The sequence below is a fragment of the Coenobita brevimanus genome, chromosome 86 (genome assembly GCF_032717465.1).
Source record: "Coenobita brevimanus isolate Jiangsu-jjx chromosome 86, ASM3271746v2, whole genome shotgun sequence".
NCBI classification, from domain to species: domain Eukaryota; kingdom Metazoa; phylum Arthropoda; class Malacostraca; order Decapoda; family Coenobitidae; genus Coenobita; species Coenobita brevimanus.
The window spans coordinates 27,510,653-27,529,173 of NC_137039.1; the positions used below are offsets into that span (position 1 = coordinate 27,510,653).

General features: G+C 40.5%; 1 protein-coding gene and 1 non-coding gene across 2 annotated transcripts; both read right to left on the reverse strand.

The window, feature by feature from the left end:
* Window positions 1-1,277: 1,277 nt before the first annotated feature.
* JMJD4 (jumonji domain containing 4) lies at window positions 1,278-15,928 on the reverse strand. Its single transcript, XM_080280937.1, has 8 exons — window positions 15,697-15,928; window positions 14,189-14,334; window positions 10,470-10,618; window positions 9,406-9,558; window positions 4,492-4,606; window positions 3,727-3,813; window positions 3,253-3,400; window positions 1,278-1,788 (listed from the first exon to the last, which is right to left on the reverse strand). Exons 1-8 carry the CDS (start codon window positions 15,926-15,928, stop codon window positions 1,598-1,600), a joined length of 1,221 nt encoding a protein of 406 aa, XP_080137063.1. The 3' UTR covers window positions 1,278-1,597.
* LOC145410882 (5S ribosomal RNA) lies at window positions 11,788-11,906 on the reverse strand. The gene has a single exon (XR_013899334.1). It is a non-coding gene; the product is annotated as a 5S ribosomal RNA (ribosomal RNA).
* Window positions 15,929-18,521: the final 2,593 nt, after the last annotated feature.

Below are 18,521 nucleotides of genomic sequence, written 5' to 3' on the forward strand. Positions count from 1 at the left end.
CTGACACTGACCCCCCCTACTGCTAAGTGGAGGGTGACCCCCCTGATGTAATGAGGAATGTTACAGGATGCAGATTTGAAAGATGCACCTTTAGATTTTGGTTCATATCAATATGATGAATTAGAAAGAAGTTACTTTTTTTGGGGGGAGGGGGGGCAGACAGACAGAGAGAGAGACAGACAGACAAGCAAACAGACAAACCGGGTGAAAACAATACCCGTCCCCGAGCCCCTCCTGGGCGGGGACTGGTAAAAAACTCATCAGGAGATCAAGAACAAAACCAAAATGACCTCCCAGGGCTGAAGGGGTTAATCAAAAAGAAATATCCGTGTACAAAAATATCGATGAATAGGTCAAGAATGTAGTTTTTGACCCTTTCATTGGCTGGGATTCAGGAATTAAAATGTGTATCAGTGGCAACAATAAAATACAGTAGTGCAAGGGTTGAGGCTCCAATGCATTAAATTTAAATCAGTACCAATACACAGATACCTTCTCTGACACCAACATTATGGTAGAATTATGGCAATGAACCAAACTACAAAGCCCTAAAATTTTGCATAAAAAATCTGTAAAAATAATGTAAATATTAATAAAGCTTCAGTGAAATTCCAAGCTCCTCTACACCAGTAAGAGTGGATCTGACTTGAATGTTTGTGAAATCACAGCTATAAGAAAACAAACTATCACAAGCAAGATATTCATCCAAGGCAGAGAATAGAATATACAATTTTTCTGAAATGCAAAATTGGCACAAGAATCACATTAGTGGTGCAATCCTCACATGGATGGAAAATGAAAGCAGACCATATGCAAAAGTGAAAAAGACTGAGTACCTTGCATAAAGGCTTCCATCTTCCTTCCATGTGATAATATACAGTATTCAGTAAGATTAATGAGTTGCCACCTTACCCAGAATGGAAGGTGATGAGGGGGATGGAAAGGGAAAACACAGGGATAAGTAGTGTTGGAGTGTAAATGAGAAGAATGATTAAGTACCTTAACTGATCAACCAACTGAATATGGCAGAAGAACAATAATGTCACTGTCACAAAAAAAGGAAGAAAAAAGTGAAGAGGGGCATGTTACAAGAAGGGTGTGTTGCAAGAGCAAACGTGATAGAAAAACTGAAACCAAAAACTTCTGGCTAACACAAAGGATATAACAACTTTATGTAATAAGATAAAAGCGAGGACAGAGAAGGCATGATACAAGACCACGATATGTCCAGAGGGTACCTGAGATGTGAGAAAGCGGGGTGATAGAGTATTGAAGTGAGATGAGACGAGGTGCACAAAAATGAAGGAATATGAGAAACAGCAAAGTGAAATGCTGTGGGTGAAATGATGCTGGTAATGTGTGGTCAGACATGAATAAAAGACCAGTCAATGTGAGAGCATGATAGGTGGAGATGGAATTTTAGATCTAAAGTGATGTGGGTTAAGTGATTAAGATGAGGTGTGGTACAGCAAAAAAGAAGGAAACAGAGGTTGGGTAAACTGAGATGACATGAGCAAAGGGAATAAAGTGAGAATTGAGAGTCAGAAAGAGAGAATTAGAGATGTGATGACATGATGTGATAATGAGTGAGACTAGGTCAAGCAAGAGCTGACGTAATAGTATGCAGTAGCTGAGTGGGATGAAGATCAGAGTCTGCAAGCGCTGGGATGGCGTCCACTCTGGGGTCGTCAATCATCCGCTCCAGCACCCCTTCAATCCGTCCTAGATCATACAGACAGTGTCGACGCCCTAATACCCACCGACCAAAGCTGGTCAACTCCTTCTTCCCTGTGTGGAGGATGATTTAATCATCACTACCAGTCATTATCCTGAACTTTTTTTCCACTTATGGATAGGGTGAGGAATACTATTACTATTTTACTACTGCAGTGCTATTACTCTATTACATAATAATAATAATAATAATAAATAACAATCCATCCATCCATCATCTAATCCCATGCCACCCCATGAGGAGTGTAGAAGCCTGGGGAGAGGCAAGTTGGTCCTGACATTAAGATGAGGGTGAGCAGCTTCACTCATTCCTGAGTGGCAATATGTGAGCAATAAACCCCAACTACCCCTTGGATATAAACTTGCACCGGCTCAAACCAATTGGAGCCCCTTAGTTACCCACTACACCACCAGGCACCATAATTTGGTTATATGGATACCACCCAGTGTAAGAAATGGTTTCCATTTGGCTTGTCACTCAGTGTAGAGTCACCCATAGACAGATGGAAGAGGAATAATGAAAGAAAGACAGAAGAGGAAGGCAGGAAACAAGGAAGGAAGAGAAGAAAGGGCAGGTACCCTAATAATCATCACCATCCTGCCTCTTTTTAACAAAAGCTAGAAATGCGAAAGAATACGACAGTGGGAGAACAATTCAACAACACACCCAGTGAAATGGGCCACAAATGCATTCATTCACCACTGAAGTCCTTAGGATTCATTATAATTGAAAATAATAATCTAGCCAGCCTTTACTGCATCCATCAGGAGTATGGGGCCTGGGGCTAGGCTACTCATTTTAGACATATCAGGTGAGGAGATCAAATTCAAATAATGACGATACAATACGCAATCAAATGTAAATGATCAGTTCCATGTTGGACTAAACCCCTGATGTATTACATAAAAAAAAACTCCAGTAGCCTCTAAAGGATTAAAAGTGATGTTAACAACACCAGATTTCCACCCTGGCTACTGTTTATTAACTTTTTGGTGGTGAGATAAGCCCTGCCCACTGAGGATTAAGTCCTGTCTCACAACATAACCATCTTCCGATTACAGGTATGCATACTTTCAAAAAAAAAGTTCTTTTGTATACCTTACACAGGTTTAATGGCACATGCTGATAAATTTACTGCTTATCGAATGCTTTTACATTACTACCATTGTCATTTATGTCCACCTAAAAAAAAAGTGCTTCTCTGGTGCTAGAGTGAAAAAATTACAACGTTATCACGTACCGGTACATCATCTGTCACCTGCCTGCAACCTCAGTGAGAGCTACCAGTAATTATTTTCAAGATAGCTATTTGAAATGGCAATGAGATAGTTGAGCAAGAAACGTGTGCACTGCATTACCATTCTGTTAGTAACTTACCTGTTATATTAGACTCAGAGTGTCAGTATTTTCATGGATATGCAAACAATCTACACTTAATCAAACTCTGCACGAGCTGAGATAGGGCTGTTGACAGAAGGCCTATGGTATGTGATAATTTGCATAGTAATATGCCTCACCCATAAGAACATCGAGTCTCCTGGTGGCAATGGTGCGCAACATAGTGTAGAACTCATGGTAGTCCATCCCATGTGTAGCTTTGAGCAGGAGCTGGCACTGTCCACCCCAGTCATCCATGTCCTCACAGTCACGGATGGCAAACTCGACCTGATGATGTTAAGATACGTGGTAACATGAGTAAAAGTATCACCACCACCACCACTAACATCCTAACCTTTGTTTTCATGTAAAGATGGGATGATGTAGGATCCACCAGCATGGAGAGAAAATGTACAAAAGTGGGAAACAATGCAACAGCATGTTACAGTGAAATAAGACAATCATTCACATCCAGAGCATAAAAGCATACCTACTGTTCTCACAATCATCAAGACCAAGACTCTTTAAATAATCACCATTACCACTTAGTTTTTTAATCATCACCATTATCATAATCATTATCTACTTAGCTTAGTAACAAAAAAGAAGTTTACCTGGTTAAGGGACTGTACAAGGAAATCCCAAGCAGTGTGAATGTTGGTGCCATTGATCCAATTGTGGTTGATGGAGATTGTGTCCTCCTGGGAAAAGAAGTAAGTATTCAATCCACCTATCCATTTAACATTCCATCAACTAATCATTCACATGATGCTTTGCTTCCTTTTAAAAGAATTCCCATATTGAGGTTGGCCATGATTCAGCTGATGTTTTCTGTGGACTGGAAGCTATACAAAGTGCCAAAACTAGCTAATTGCTTACCAACGAATGCTGGAAACTTGAAAAATTAATCTGACAAGTGTAATAAGATCTGTAATAATGTAAGTCTCTGCTTGAACTACTGTCTTTATGTAGCCTATGTTTGACTGAATGATTCCAGCCTACAAGTGTGGATGCTTATGGCACCATGCTTGAAAACACACAACACAACCTCACAAAAGATCATGAATTCACAGGTTCTTAAATTTTCAAATGCAGATATGAGTACTGTAAATGCAAGTATGGTTTATGAGAAACAAAAGACCAGACTATTATCATTAATATTACTGCCAAAGTATATATACAGGCAATATACCATAATGAAACCAGATCCCTGAAAATGATGAAACAAACACATGAAAAAATATATATCGTCATCCATGTTATTTCTTAAAGCTTCCGTTAGGACATGCATTTGAGAAGGTAGTCTTAATTTCACTTTTATGCCTCCAATGTCACATTATTTATTTCCCACAAAAATCATTTTACAATTAATCTCTTACCAAGTTCCAAACCTGATGGTGCCATCCTGAAGGGACAAATATGGTCTGTCCCTGCTCCTGTATCACCTCCATGCGACCACTGACTGATGCAGCGTGGGGGTACTGGCTCACATCCCTGGGGTATATGAGCACATACAGACTCAGTTACATGGAGACTGATAGTGAAATAGGATGATAAAGATAGTTACGCTATCCACAGATGCATGTACATACACCCAAAAAAGTATCTGCCCTCTATCGGCATGTATCATTCTGAAACACGGACGAAGCACTGTGAAATATGGGGCATTCTGTGATTATGTGAAAATGTTATCTTTAGTAAAAAAAAAAAAAAAAAAAAAAAAAAAAACATATACTAGGTGGTATATGTTTTGAGGCACCAGATTTATAGAGTCATGTGTGTCTGCTCATTTTCACAAGCATTGTACCCTAAGGGGCAGAGACTTTTTTGGGCATGTGTCCACTCACACATCTGTGGTGTTGCATGTGCAGGCTGCATGTGCACACACACACATAACATCCAGAGGAGAAGGATGTAAGACTTGAACTCACCAAATTACTACATCTAGACTGTCCACTTGGGTAGTACTGGTTTCCTTATGGAAAGTTTTGCAGACATTGTTCAGCTTTTTGTATGGAGCTGGAACTAAAATCAACACACACGTTCTTTGTGACAAGTTAAGAGAGGAAACTTGCACACAGCATCATCATGGAAGGATGTAAACACTAACAGCTGCTAGAACCATCTACGGAAGGAATCTGAACGTGAGTGAGATGTTTAAGATATACAGTACTTAGAGTACATGAAGAATTGGGCAGGGTGAGAGAATACTGAGCAGAGGGAATGGAAGCAGGAAGCACCGAAAGTGAGAAGAATAGAACTACCGGTACCGGTATAAGAAGTGAGTCAAGGCTGATGAGAATATATGTTTAACACAGAAAATGTGAATGAAATCCTGAGCATACTGTAACATGAAGATTTAAGGATAAACCAGATTACATGAAATTAATATTAGAGAAACATTTCAATGAGTAACACTGACAAAAACTAAAACCACTATAAGGAGGGGTTGGAAAATAAACAATGAAAGAAGCAGAGAACTACAGTACTGTTGTTTTTCATTTTATGATGGACACAGAAATCAAGATGTGCTTTGCAAAACAAGTAAAGTGCGGTGAGAGATAACAGCAGTGAATGATGTTATGACAGCAACAAAGATGGTAAAAGTCACTGAGTCACAAAACCTTATGATTATGAAAATGGATAACAATGGAATTGTAACCATGAAAATGAACTTGTATGAATATACTGAAAAGAACATGCTGGGGGTTACTCTAACTGAAACCCAACTGAACAGAGACACTGACATACAGATAATATGCTGAAAGGAATACAATGTGTGGAGGAAAGATTGGGAGGGACAATCTGCTGAGAGATGTGATAACTGATAATGATTATATACATATACAACAGCTAGAAGGATAACTTGTGGAAATACCAAAGTAGAAGTACTTGGAGTGAAAATACAAGAAAACCATAGGGGAGAATTGGACAATACAGTATTTAACAGAGGCTAGAATTGGAATTCAAGTAGTCTGAAGAGTTTTCTGTTTATAACACATAATTTACTAACACTTTTCTTGTATGGCACTTCTGTCACAAATGACCCTTGATCAGTCGGTGGAGAGGTGGCCTGCAGTCCTACGGGACCCAGGTTCAAATCCCCGCTGAGGCAGGGAACAGTTTAAGGATTTGAATTTAATAAAAGCAGACTTTACTGATCAACCAGAAGACCCGCCCGACATGTCGTAAAAATACCCCCGCTAATACCAATACACCAGTCCTGTATAAGACAGCCCTAGCATATATTCAATATGGACAGTGGGTGTTAGTGCCAAAGTGGTGACATGTAGAGGTGTATGGTATGTAGGAGGACTACTGGGCCTTGGGAGCAGGCTGACAAGCCTATGGCCAGAAATTGGACACATAAGAAAAAAAAAAAAATGCAGTAAACTCTCAATTACAAGTCGTCACAATATCTGGCGCTATTGGCTCGGCTCTATTAAAGCAATATCTGACAAAATTATGCAACATCCAGCATGAAAACAGGAAGTAACTGGTGGTTCTATGCAATATCCAACATTGAGGCGTATCATCTGGTTCGTAAGCGGTAGCCAACCAGAAATGTAATACAGTACTGTACTGAATCGTATTTTATGTTAACGTGTTCATCTTTTACTCACGGGAAAGTTTTTTGGATGGAGGGTTGTGATGGATAGTAACACAATATCATGCTTAATGATGATTGTTGAGTCAACAGGTGATACTATGCAATACAGTATCTGGCATTTCGCTTTACTAGGCAACACATACATACATCATCTAATCCTGTGTTGCCCTGAGGAGCATACAAGCCCAGGGCTATGCAAGTTGGTCCTGACATTTAAGATGAGTGACCAGCTTCACACATCCCTGAGTGGCATTACGTGAGCAATAAACCCCAACCATCCCTTGGATGTAATCCTAAACAGCCTCAATCCAGTTGCAGCACCTTAATTACCCACTAAACCACCAGGCGTCATAGTCTGGTTATATAGTTACCATCCAGCGTAGTAAATGGTTCCTGGTGTACAGGAAACCATTTGGCTTGTCATTCAGTGTAGAGTCACCCAGAGACTCAAGAAAGAGGAAAGAAAGAAGGAAAGAAAGAAGAGGAAGGAAGGAAGGACAGAAAGAAGGGAGAGCAGTCACCCAAGAGCTGCACTACATCAAGTGAGTGGATGGTAAGTGCCCCCAAATTACACTGGATAATTACCGGATAATTGTTTACTGTAGCAGCAAATTATGAAAACAATACCAAGCATCCACACATTAAAAAATTCACCTCCTCCACCCCATGAAATCTTAAGATGATGTCTATTTTAGTCTTGCAATCTCTAGAAAATTTTATTCAGCTTTGAAGGGACTTTTCAGACTGCAGAGAGTTAGATACAGCCTTCATTAATCTCTTTAATACAAAGTTAAGGGGCCTTCTGAACTGAAAATAAACTGATATAAGCTAAAGCAAATATAAAATACATCATCGGGCTGAAGGGGTTAAAGCAGGAACTGTCTGAGTAATGTGAAGGATGAGAAATGATATACAATGGTGGAATATCACAGCACTTTTCAGTCAAGGAATTATGAAACTTTTCTTTGATACTCTGGAAAGTATATTGAGCTCCAAAGAATTCATCACATGGCATCAAAAATCACAGATACACTTATTAGCTACTTGCCATTCTGGAGTGGATCAGTGTTCATGTCTGCAACTGCACTGTGGGTGGGAGAAGAGAGCAAATGGGTATCTGGAGAAAAAAAAAAAAAAAAAAAAAAAAAAAATCATGAGGGAATAGTTGTCTGACAAATGTGACAGTGGAGGAGGATGTAGGGAGAGGAGAGAAAATATATGTCTAAGAAAGTTATGCTGCTGTAGTAGTAGTAGTAATAGTAGTAGTAGTAGTAGCAGTAGTAGTAGTAGTAGTACTAGTAGTAGTAGTAGTTGTTCCCTAGGCAGTCTGGCCAAACAGCCCCGAGTCCCTAAGGAAGGCCATGGCTGAGACTGGGCTTTCCCACAGAGCTCTCAAGGAGCGTGTCGTGTTGTTGGCGTAGGTGATTGTGTGCAATGCAGTCTTCCACAATGTGCTTAATAGTATGGGGTGCTGTGTTGCATTCTGGACACGCATAAGCGACAGAGTCATCCAGTCTCCTCTGGTAACTTACAAGGGCTGGATGATGCCCACATCTCAGCCAGGCTGAGTTATGTAGTTGTTGAAAGTTATGTTGCATGCAGCCACCTTCTTGTTGCACACAGCACCTCACCAGGGCCAGAACAGGGTCCTTCCACACGGTAAGGTGCAGGGACAATGGAGGAGGCATCACTCCCCTGAGGATGAGCCGTGCAAGGGAGATATGTATGAGTGGTAGTCTTAGCCCAGACTTAGATTACATGGTAAATGTGGTCGAGTTCCCATCTGGGAGTGCTGTGCAAGGCCAGCTACCAGGTATTTGGCCCGGCATTACTTCCATGTTAGTACCTCCTGGGAAAATCCTAACCATCCACCTACTTTTGGCAGGATAATGGGCGCTAAACCTTGCCCAGGGGTGGCCTGGGACAACACAGGGCAGAGACATCCATCATCCCTGAGTCATGCACGTGTTCCAGTTGCATACCCCAAGAAAGTTGTGTTTTGAAAACTTAAACAAGTGTGAACGATATGGGATGATGTAGTGTGAAAAGAAAAAATAAACATCTGTGAAAAAGTTATGTAGCTACTGGGAGACTGAAATGAAGTGCGGGGGAGAATCTAACCGAGGGAGGAAGAGTCCACGTCGTACATGAGATTCATGCAAGTACAGTAAGACCTCACTATAATGGATTAACTGGGGCCCAAACCATTCCAAAAAAGCAAAATTCTGATAAAAGCGACATCCAGACTTCCCCCTGCTAATCCAGACTTCTTTCCGATATATCAGACATTAGTCCAGATTGCATGAACGGTACTGAAACTGTTTTGACTACCACTGCAGTACTGTGCTGTGTTATAACTTCTTTACATTATTCAAATGGTATTATACATATAATAATACCATACTGTACACTGATAAATATGTCCATTATTTGCCTTGTTGTGGTGAACATAGCTGAAGTGGTTAGGCAATCCGGACTGCTTCTGGCTTTATCGGACTTTTTCCAATATATAGGAATTTAGTCCAGTAGACCCTTGAGTCCGATAAAAGCGAATTCCGGTCTATTGTAGTCCACTATATCAAGATTTTACTGTATGGTGCTGCTCCTACCCGAGTGGATAAAGCACCCACCTTTTGTACTGCTGTGTTGAACAAATGAGAATGAATGGTGAAAGAGGGCATACCTGAGGGTGGGGGAGTCGACATCATACACAGGAGTGCCGAGAGAGTCACGCAGGTATTGCTCCTCCCCAGGTGGATAAAATACCCACCTCTTGCGTCCACACACATTGGCTGACCAGCTGTACGACCGGAACACATCCGCATGGAACGGGGTCCTGTAGTATTTGTTTTATGATGTAGCACGATTTGCATAATAATCTAAATTACTGTACAGGCAGTCATCATTATAATACTATTTTCATACAGTTTTTACTGTAATGTGAAGCAAGCTGGCAAACTGGCTTCACAGACAGCAATGGAACTTTCATGGACAATTTATCTGTAACTTACTGTGGAGGGCTTGAAAAAAAAAAAAAAAAAAAAAATCATAATGACTTCCCACCTGGGAGTGTTGTGCAAGGCCAACTACAGGGTCTTGGTCCCATGTCCCTCCCATGGTAGTACCTCCTGGGATGACGGTAACCATCCACTGGCCACCTTTTGGTGGATTAATGGGTGTTACACCTTGCCCAAGGGTGACTCAAGACTATGCAGGGCAGGGGCGTCCATTTTCCCTGAGCTGGGTACATGCCCCAGCCGCATACTTACGCTGATGGCGATAAAGTCTCTCATCTTATCTCCCAGAGTTCAAGAGATCTCACCTATGCACAGTGAAACTGTCTGCCAGTAGACACAACAATTCAGAAAATAGTTATCACAGCAAAGGAGTTAACTAACACAGCTAGAGGTATTATATCTTAGACATCACAAACATTGTAACCCAATTTCCCATGTTAATACAGGAAGAGAGCTAGAAATAGAGTGCCTAACCAGCTTTTGGATATCTAGAAAGGTGTGCCATACCAGCTTTTTCATAATAAATAAAACCATCATTCATGTTCACATACTAAAAATGGAAACTACATCTGTCAATCTATAGCCAGACGCCTTAACCTTGGAAGAGGTGGCCTTAAATGAATTGCCTCCATGTCATTCAGTCCTCTGTCATCAGGCTGCCCTCTTTCCAACTCACACTCATCTAATACCATGTACAAAATCATTAAATACAGTAATCACACATACTCACCAGCTGCCCTTTGGTCCCATGTACACAAACTGGTAGTCATCATTGATATCATCCCTCACTTCCCAGAATTCGTTTAGCCAGTCCGAGGCAAAGTACTGCAGTGTTGTGTAAGCACTGTAGTCCGGATAGGCTCGGACAAAATGCCAATCCTGAACAAGAAACGTGTGAATGTAGAAGTACAAGTTGCCACATTATGATTTTTACAACCCACAAAGCACTCAGTTTGATATAAAATGCTGGGTGAATTTTTCCACAATGGACCAAATGGTGATAATCAAAAAAAAAAAAAAAAAATGTTGAGTATAATTTACTATAGTGGCCTATTTTGTAATCTATAAATAATCAAATAAGTGAGCTACACTTATTTAAATCATATTGCTACTGGGAAATGATTATGAAAATATTATAATGGAGTTTTGTCATGATCATCACTCTTTAGGAAGATGGATGCCCTTCCTGGTGTAACAATGACCCTGAAAAGTAGTGCACTGTCATACAGCATTACCACAGTAACAACAACAACAAATCAACCAAATGCTGGTTCACAATAATAATCCCCTCCATTCTTAACACTATTGTACACAGGAGATGGGGAAAAAATTCCTTGATCCTTGTTAGGTTATGCATAAGATGAAAATGAATCACAATGTCCCTCCACCCCACACTATTGGAGATACAGGGATATATCTGCAGGAAATGAGGATAAAGGAGTTGCCACATTTAAAAAGCAATACTGTATGATGTGTACAGCTTCCACCTCCCATCCACATTAGTAGCCCTTCTATATGATACATGGATAATATAGGTAACATTCTTTCTTACATTAAGGCAGGAATAAGCTACAATGTACCACTGCCATGCAACATAACGGAGTCAGAATTGTTTGATTATTATCAACTAAAAATCTTTCAGGTTTATATCCAAGGGATGGTTAGGGTTGATTGCTCATGTAATGCCACTCAGGGATGAGTGAGGCTGGTCACTCTCATCTTAAATGTCGGGACCAATTGCCTAACCCTGGGCTCCTACGCTCCTCATGGGGCAATGTAGGATTGGATAATGGATGGATGGATCAAAAAGCTTCTGCATTTCTCCTCTAAAATATTATTATGATACACCATTCTCCAATTACTGTATTTTTTCTATAACATATTACCAGTTCTGATATATATATATATATATATATATATATATATATTCCTTCATTGCCAGACGCCATGTATCCCAAACGGGGTGGCCAAGGGCTCAGAGTTAATTGTTTTACAGGGAGGGGCACTAATCCTCCACCAACCCCACTTGACACGCAGGGAGAACATTATGCCAACAGCATCTGGTGTTCCCAGGTGGTCACCCATCCAAGTACTAACCAGACCCAACGTTGCTTAACTTCGCTGATCGGACGGGAAGCGGTGTACTCAACGTGGTATGGCCATTATATATATACAGGTAATCATACACCAATATTAACCTATTCATTTTGAGAATTGTCTCCTAGGTGGATTAAATCATTTGGCACTTGCCAGAATACACTAAAAAGCACAATCATATTACATTAATCCCTCATTTATCCGGACGTACAGTATCCAGACCTGTTCATTATCTGGATCCTGAACCTTGGCTCTACTAAACCATTATCCGAATTTACTTCTATTATCCGGACGTAAAAGTCTTCAAGAACTTCGGCTGGCCAGCCAACATGTTCAAACATTTGGTAACATGGTCGCTGGGCTCTAGCCGTGAGTGGGAAATAGGCCGTAACCCACAACCTGAGCTAAAATGTCCATCCATCCCTGTACAGAATGGTCAAAGTTGCGCGCTGGTCCAAACACTCCCAATGAACCTCCAGCACCTGAGTAATACCGATCGTAACCCACAAGCAGTGTTCAAATGTCCATACGCATCCCCACCGAATGTCCAAGGTTGCGCAGCCACCAGGATAAGTATTTCCCAACTGCCTCTGCACGTCGAACACAGATCACAAGCCACAAGTATATGTTCGGTGGCAGCGGCCGTCTGCCTGGCTACCGAATGTCCAAAGTCGCCTGATCACCGGGAGTTGTGTTTCCGAATGGCCACCGTGCATCCAACACACACCACAAGCCATGAGTAAATGTACGGTAAAAGCGCCCGTGTGCCTCTACACTGAATGGCGGAAGACCCCTGGCATCCGAGATTAGTGAGAAACTCCCCACCATGCACGTCTGTCGGCTTCCCTACAGAACAGTCAGTCGCCTGGCAGGCCGCATTAGTCATACAGTGCCTGAGACAGTGATGTATTAGTCATTCACTGTTGCTGTCATGTGATAACCCTTGCCTGGGCAAATGGAAGTGAGCCTTGTATGCAGATGTCAGTTTAGGATATTCCCATGTGTGTTGTGATATCAAAATATGGCAGACTGACCTGAAAACAGTGCCAAATTTAGGAGGAATACTATACATACAGTAGTGTATTGGTAGGGTATTTGGGGGGTTTTAATGTTTTTCTTTGCATGGTTTTCTTGGTATTAAAAATTACTTTCGATATTCCTATGTGTGTTTTGATGTCTAAATATGGCAGATTGATCAGACAACAGTGCCAAAGTTAGGAGGAGTACTGTACATTCGGTTGTGTATATATAGGTAGGGCGTTTTTTGGTTTTCATTTTTTTTTTCATGGTTTTCTTGGTGTTAAAAATTATTTTCCATATTCCTATGTAAGTTCTGATGTCTAAATATGGCAGAATGACCAGAAAACACTCCCCAAATTTGGAGGGGTACTGTACATAGAGTAGTGTACAAGTACAGTGTTTTTAGGTTTTCATTTTTTTTTTTTTTTTTTTTTTCATGGTGTTAAAAATTATTTGAATATTCCTAAGTGTGTTTTGATGTCTAAATATGCCTGAATGACCAGAAAACACTGTCAAAGTAAGCAGAGGTACTGTACAAATAGGTTTGGTATAGGTAGGAGGCTGGGTATTGGTAGGGTCTGGGTACTGTAGGGGGGATACTGTTCATTATCCAAACACTGCCACTACCCGGACATGCCTTTGGCTCCATTATGTCTGATAATTGAGGGACTACTGTATGTAACTTTATAGAGATGTTTCAAACCCCTTCATTATGGTAACAGAGTGAAACAAAAAGGATGATTTTATGATTCTGTACTGCTGGGTATAACTTCTATATTGAGGCCATCAAACTTACATGGCTAATTTTATCTACCCAACACCAATGTTATTCAACTACAGTGGGCCAACGGATTCACATGCAGGCAACATAAACTGACAGAAAGATATATACATAAACAGACAGACAGATATAGATAGATAGATAAATTGACAGATAAACAGACAGAAAAATCAACCCTTCATCCAACCTTATACTGCCCCATCAGGAGCACATGGGCCCAGAGACAGGCTACTCAGTCCAGACATTTAAGGTTAAAGTAACCAGTTACTTTCCCTTGGGTGGCATTATGTCAGTATTTAATATCAACAGCCCCCCAGATGTAGACCTTACTGGGCCATATCCAGCTGAAGCACCTTGACTAAATAGACATCAAGACATCTAAGAACTGTATGAGGGCAACAGAGCTAGTGTACTACAACATGTCAGTTCCCAGCACAAAGGCCAACAACTCATCTCCCTGCATACTGTACATCAGTGAACCATCCCACAGAGGAGAAAGCACTCATGAGTGACAGCAAATGATGTATAGATAAAGGAGATAAAATAAGTACCTTGAGATAGAGGCACAACTTTTCCCCACATGCTGATTCCCTGAGACCAGTCCAGTAGTTGATATAGTCACTGAGTTTGTAGGTCTTCTTCTCCTGTGAGTCATAATGCTTCTGGTCACAGTCTGCCACTGGGACATCTGCTTCACCTTGGGGACATGTAAGTAGAATAAAAAAAGGGGCAATACAGTAAAGAATGGTTCACTTTTTTTTCTTTTTTTTTTCTCTCTCTCTCTCTAAGTACACTGTAAACTTGTGAGACTAAGAACCACCTCAAATATTCACAAAAAAATCTCATTTACCTCAGGACTGAGTCAGACTTTATAAAGGTGTAAAATGTGTTTTAGAATACTGTGGTTGAGGTTACTGACAAATAGTAAATCAAAATGGTGCCCCTCCATCTATGGCAACACTGTCAAACTGAATACCAGTACATTAAAATTTAAAATTACAAACAGAAGCAAGGTCAAGAAAAAATAAATAAATAAATAATGTGGTCCTGTATCCTAGTAAGAATTACATTTTTTCTTTTTCTCTCTACCTCCATACAATTTAACTCGAGAGTTTTTCTGAACCGAAGGGATTCAGTACAGCCTCAATTCATCCCTATGCTAACAGGGGGTTTTAATTTTCATAAAATTGCCTGTACATGCCAAATAAAATGGGGAAAAAAATGTTGTCAAAGAGACATGTTTAACATACCAGGGATGCTGAAAAACTGGATTATTATGCATCTTAACAGACTCTTCTGAGATCATATGATATGGTAGTAAAAGGCTGGTGAAACTTGGCAAATGGATGTTGACCTCTAAATCTACTGCTTCAGTTAATGGGATCAGCTGTTATGTCGCAATGTTGTTGATAACTCAAGGCAAACTTAAAATGACTGTCAATTTGCAGTAAACTGACATGTGCCTTGGTAATGGCTGGAAGACAAACACTATAGGGTTGAGTTGCATGTCATAGGCCCATTCACAATCTTGACAACTGGCAAAGAGAACTTTGGCAACTCCCATCTAATCTGGTATTACTGTATTGTCAAATACTACAGTCAAGCCCGTTGGGTATTCCAGCCTTTTCCAAGACATAAACTCCTCAAAATAGGGGGTCTTCTCTAGGACATTTCCTTTGCAAATTTGTCTTAGATTAGGGGTTAAGTCTGATTAAGTTATGTCAGGTTAGGTAAGGTTAATTTATTTTTCATAAAAAAGCTTTTTGTCAGAAATTAGTCTCAAAATCATTCGAAATATGGGTAAACCCTTCCCCTGGTGAAAAAATGAAAAAAGAAAATATGTATTTCAGTTGATTTTGAGGATTTTACTTCGTATTTTACTTCATGCCCAAATAGAGGTTAGGGATCATTTGCGATTGGAAATAAATCTCTACATCATTTGAACCCTAGTGAAAGAAAAAAATTAAAATACCCCGACCGTAGTAAATGACAAAAATTCCCCCAATTTTTCTAATGGTGATGAGCAAGCCCTGTCCTTTCTATAATACTGAATATTTACCAAAGTGCTGTTGCAGGTATCCCACGTCAGGAATCCCGGCAGCCGTCACCCAGTCCCTCCTCGCCCGCCAACCTTCCGTAAAGTGACTGGCCAGCAGACATGGCCTATTCTTTTCTAAAAACTCCCTGAAGAACTGGTCGTAGTCTAACACGTCATGGATCACAGGAAAGGATGCAATTTCTTCTCGACAATCACTATTTTCCCGACTCTCCGAACTGGCGAGTTCGATCATCTGGGGAAATGTAAACAAACTGCCTGGCAACGAGTCGAAGGCATAGAAATCGAGGTTGAATAGAGACGACCTGATCTAACAATTATGACTTCAGAAGCATAATTTAGTGCTTTTATAATTACAGTATGGTGAGATCCAAGTTTAGTGACATTTAACTTTTTTGCGAATGTAAAGCTAAGTTCGTCCCAGATGACTCAGTGGGGTATACCATGACACCACACCACCACTCTACACTAAACCACACCACGCACTGACCAACACATACTGCCACTACACCACCTGCCACAACACCATAACCCTCAACATCTGATGCCACAACACAACCCCCACCACCTCCTGTCACCACATCACTACCTGGCACATCACCACACCATTACCCACCACCACCTTCACTCTTTGACACCACCACCATCACTGACATCACTACCACTGTCACAATGTCACTGCCACCTGGCCACAACTACCACCACTACCTGGCATCATACCACATCACATCACTACCTCTGCTTGACACCACACACTAGCACAACCACCTGACACCAAACTAGACTACATCACCACTGCCTGACGATACACCACCAATCATGCTTCACGGTCACCACCTACCAGAATACCTATCTCATTACCTGTACTTCTATTTTGTATGGTGGTGTTTATAATTCATAATTTTAATAGTGTTACTTGTTACCTATTTATAAGTTTCTGAATGCCATTGTTTTGTCAACTCTGCCAGGTTATTCTTTTCTCCCTCTGCTGCTTAGTTCTTTCACCAAAGGGTCATGTTCAACATTATGACTGCTATCAGAGCAATCAATCCTTTTAGTATGATTAAGCCTTCTTGTCAAATTTTTAATACAGTACTATCTATGGCCAGACACCATGATCCCATAAGGGGTGGCCATTTGTCTTTGAATTCGTGGGGACAGGAACAAACCCTCTGCCAACCCATTTGTTGAAACGTAGGGAACACGTGTCGGTTGGTTATACCCGGCATTGTAAATGGTTTCCTGGCTTACAGAAAACCATTAGGCTAATCACTCACTGTAAAGCCACAAAGGAAAGGAGTATTAAAAAGTGACATGAAAGATGGGAGAAAGAGGAAGAGAGGAAGGCTTGCACTCTGTGACTGGATGCTCTTACTTTATGCCAGTCAAATACCTTTCCTGTCAATGGTTGGGTTTGAATGCTTGAACCTTCAGTTGATTTAATGCATTCTAATCCACTAGATCATGGTACAGGGTAGATTAGTTCATCCAAAAGATGTTGTCTTTCGTTCATTCATTCATCATCCAATCCTACGTTGCCCCATGAGAAGCGTAAAAGCCTGGGGCTAATCAAGTTGGTCTTGACACAAGATGAGACTGACCATCCTCACTCATCCCTGAGTGGCATTACGTGAGCAACAAACCCCAACCATCCCTTGGATATAAACCTTCACTGGCTCAATCCGACTGGAGCGCCATAATTACTCACTAAACCACCAGGTGCCAAAATTTGGTTATATAGTTACCACCCAGCGTAGTAAATGGTTTCCTGGTGTACAGGAAACCATTTGGCTTGTCATTCAGTGCAGAGTCATCCACAGGCAGAAGGAAGAGGAAAGAATGAAGGAAAAAAAGACAGAAGAGTGAGTGTAAAGTCACTCGTAGGCAGAAGGACGAGGAAAGAATGAAGGAAAGAAAGACAGAAGAGGATGGAAGGAAAGAAGGATGGGAGAGGAAAGAGTAGACACCCAAGAGCAGCACTACATCAAGTGAGTGGATGGTGAGTGCCCCCACTTACCACGTTTTTATTATTATTATTATTATTACGGATGATTTTGTTAAAATCTGGAGGGACCACTTGTAAAAACAAGATTAGAACCAGTCTCCATCAACCATGACATAGGTTCATTTCTCCCTAATCAAAATTAAATCATTTGAAGCCAACAGGAACAAAATGAAAACTATGTTACCAGACTTATGAAGTCATTATATAGTTTTCAATAACAGTTTCCACAAAGGTTCGCAAAGGATTTCATCATTAAATTTTTTATTAAAGCAATTACACACAAAATTTGATTGTAACAATGTACGGTAAACCCCTGGCTTTGGCTACATCCATTTCTATGGCTTAGCGCACAGCAGCACCATCACAAATTTATTGTCTGGCTTCCTTAGCACTATAATTCTTTATTTACTTGAATTTCTAATGACAGATTATTGTCATATTCCAATTGTACAAAATTATCATCAAGTCAAAGACAATATAATCTGTACACTGCCTACACTTTCCTGTGTATACTGTACCTGCAATGTGTCACCTCAAGAACACCTTAATTATAACTTGCAAAATAAATTATTTTGCTTGTAACACTGACAGCTACATTCCTAGACAAGTATTCTCCTTAAACAGCAGCAACAATGTAGTCAAAACTGAACTTATTTTACTATATTTTATAAAACTTAATGCATTTTACTGTCTGGATTTAGTTTGGTTAGTAAACAGACATTACTACAGCCTGGCAATGCACAATTTCATATTAAATAAATCATCTCTGTTACAGATTATCCTCTGCAAATCCTAAATGCACCACAAACGTGCATCGTGATGA

Coding starts and splice junctions, on each gene's coding strand:
- JMJD4 (XM_080280937.1), bottom strand. CDS start 15,928: ATGATCGAACTCGCCAGTTCGGAGAGTCGGGAAAATAGTGATTGTCGA. Junction 3,814..4,491: donor ACCATCAGGTTTGGAACTTG/GTAAGAGATTAA, acceptor TTCTTTTCCCAG/GAGGACACAATCTCCATCAA. Junction 3,401..3,726: donor TTGTACAGTCCCTTAACCAG/GTAAACTTCTTT, acceptor TAACATCATCAG/GTCGAGTTTGCCATCCGTGA.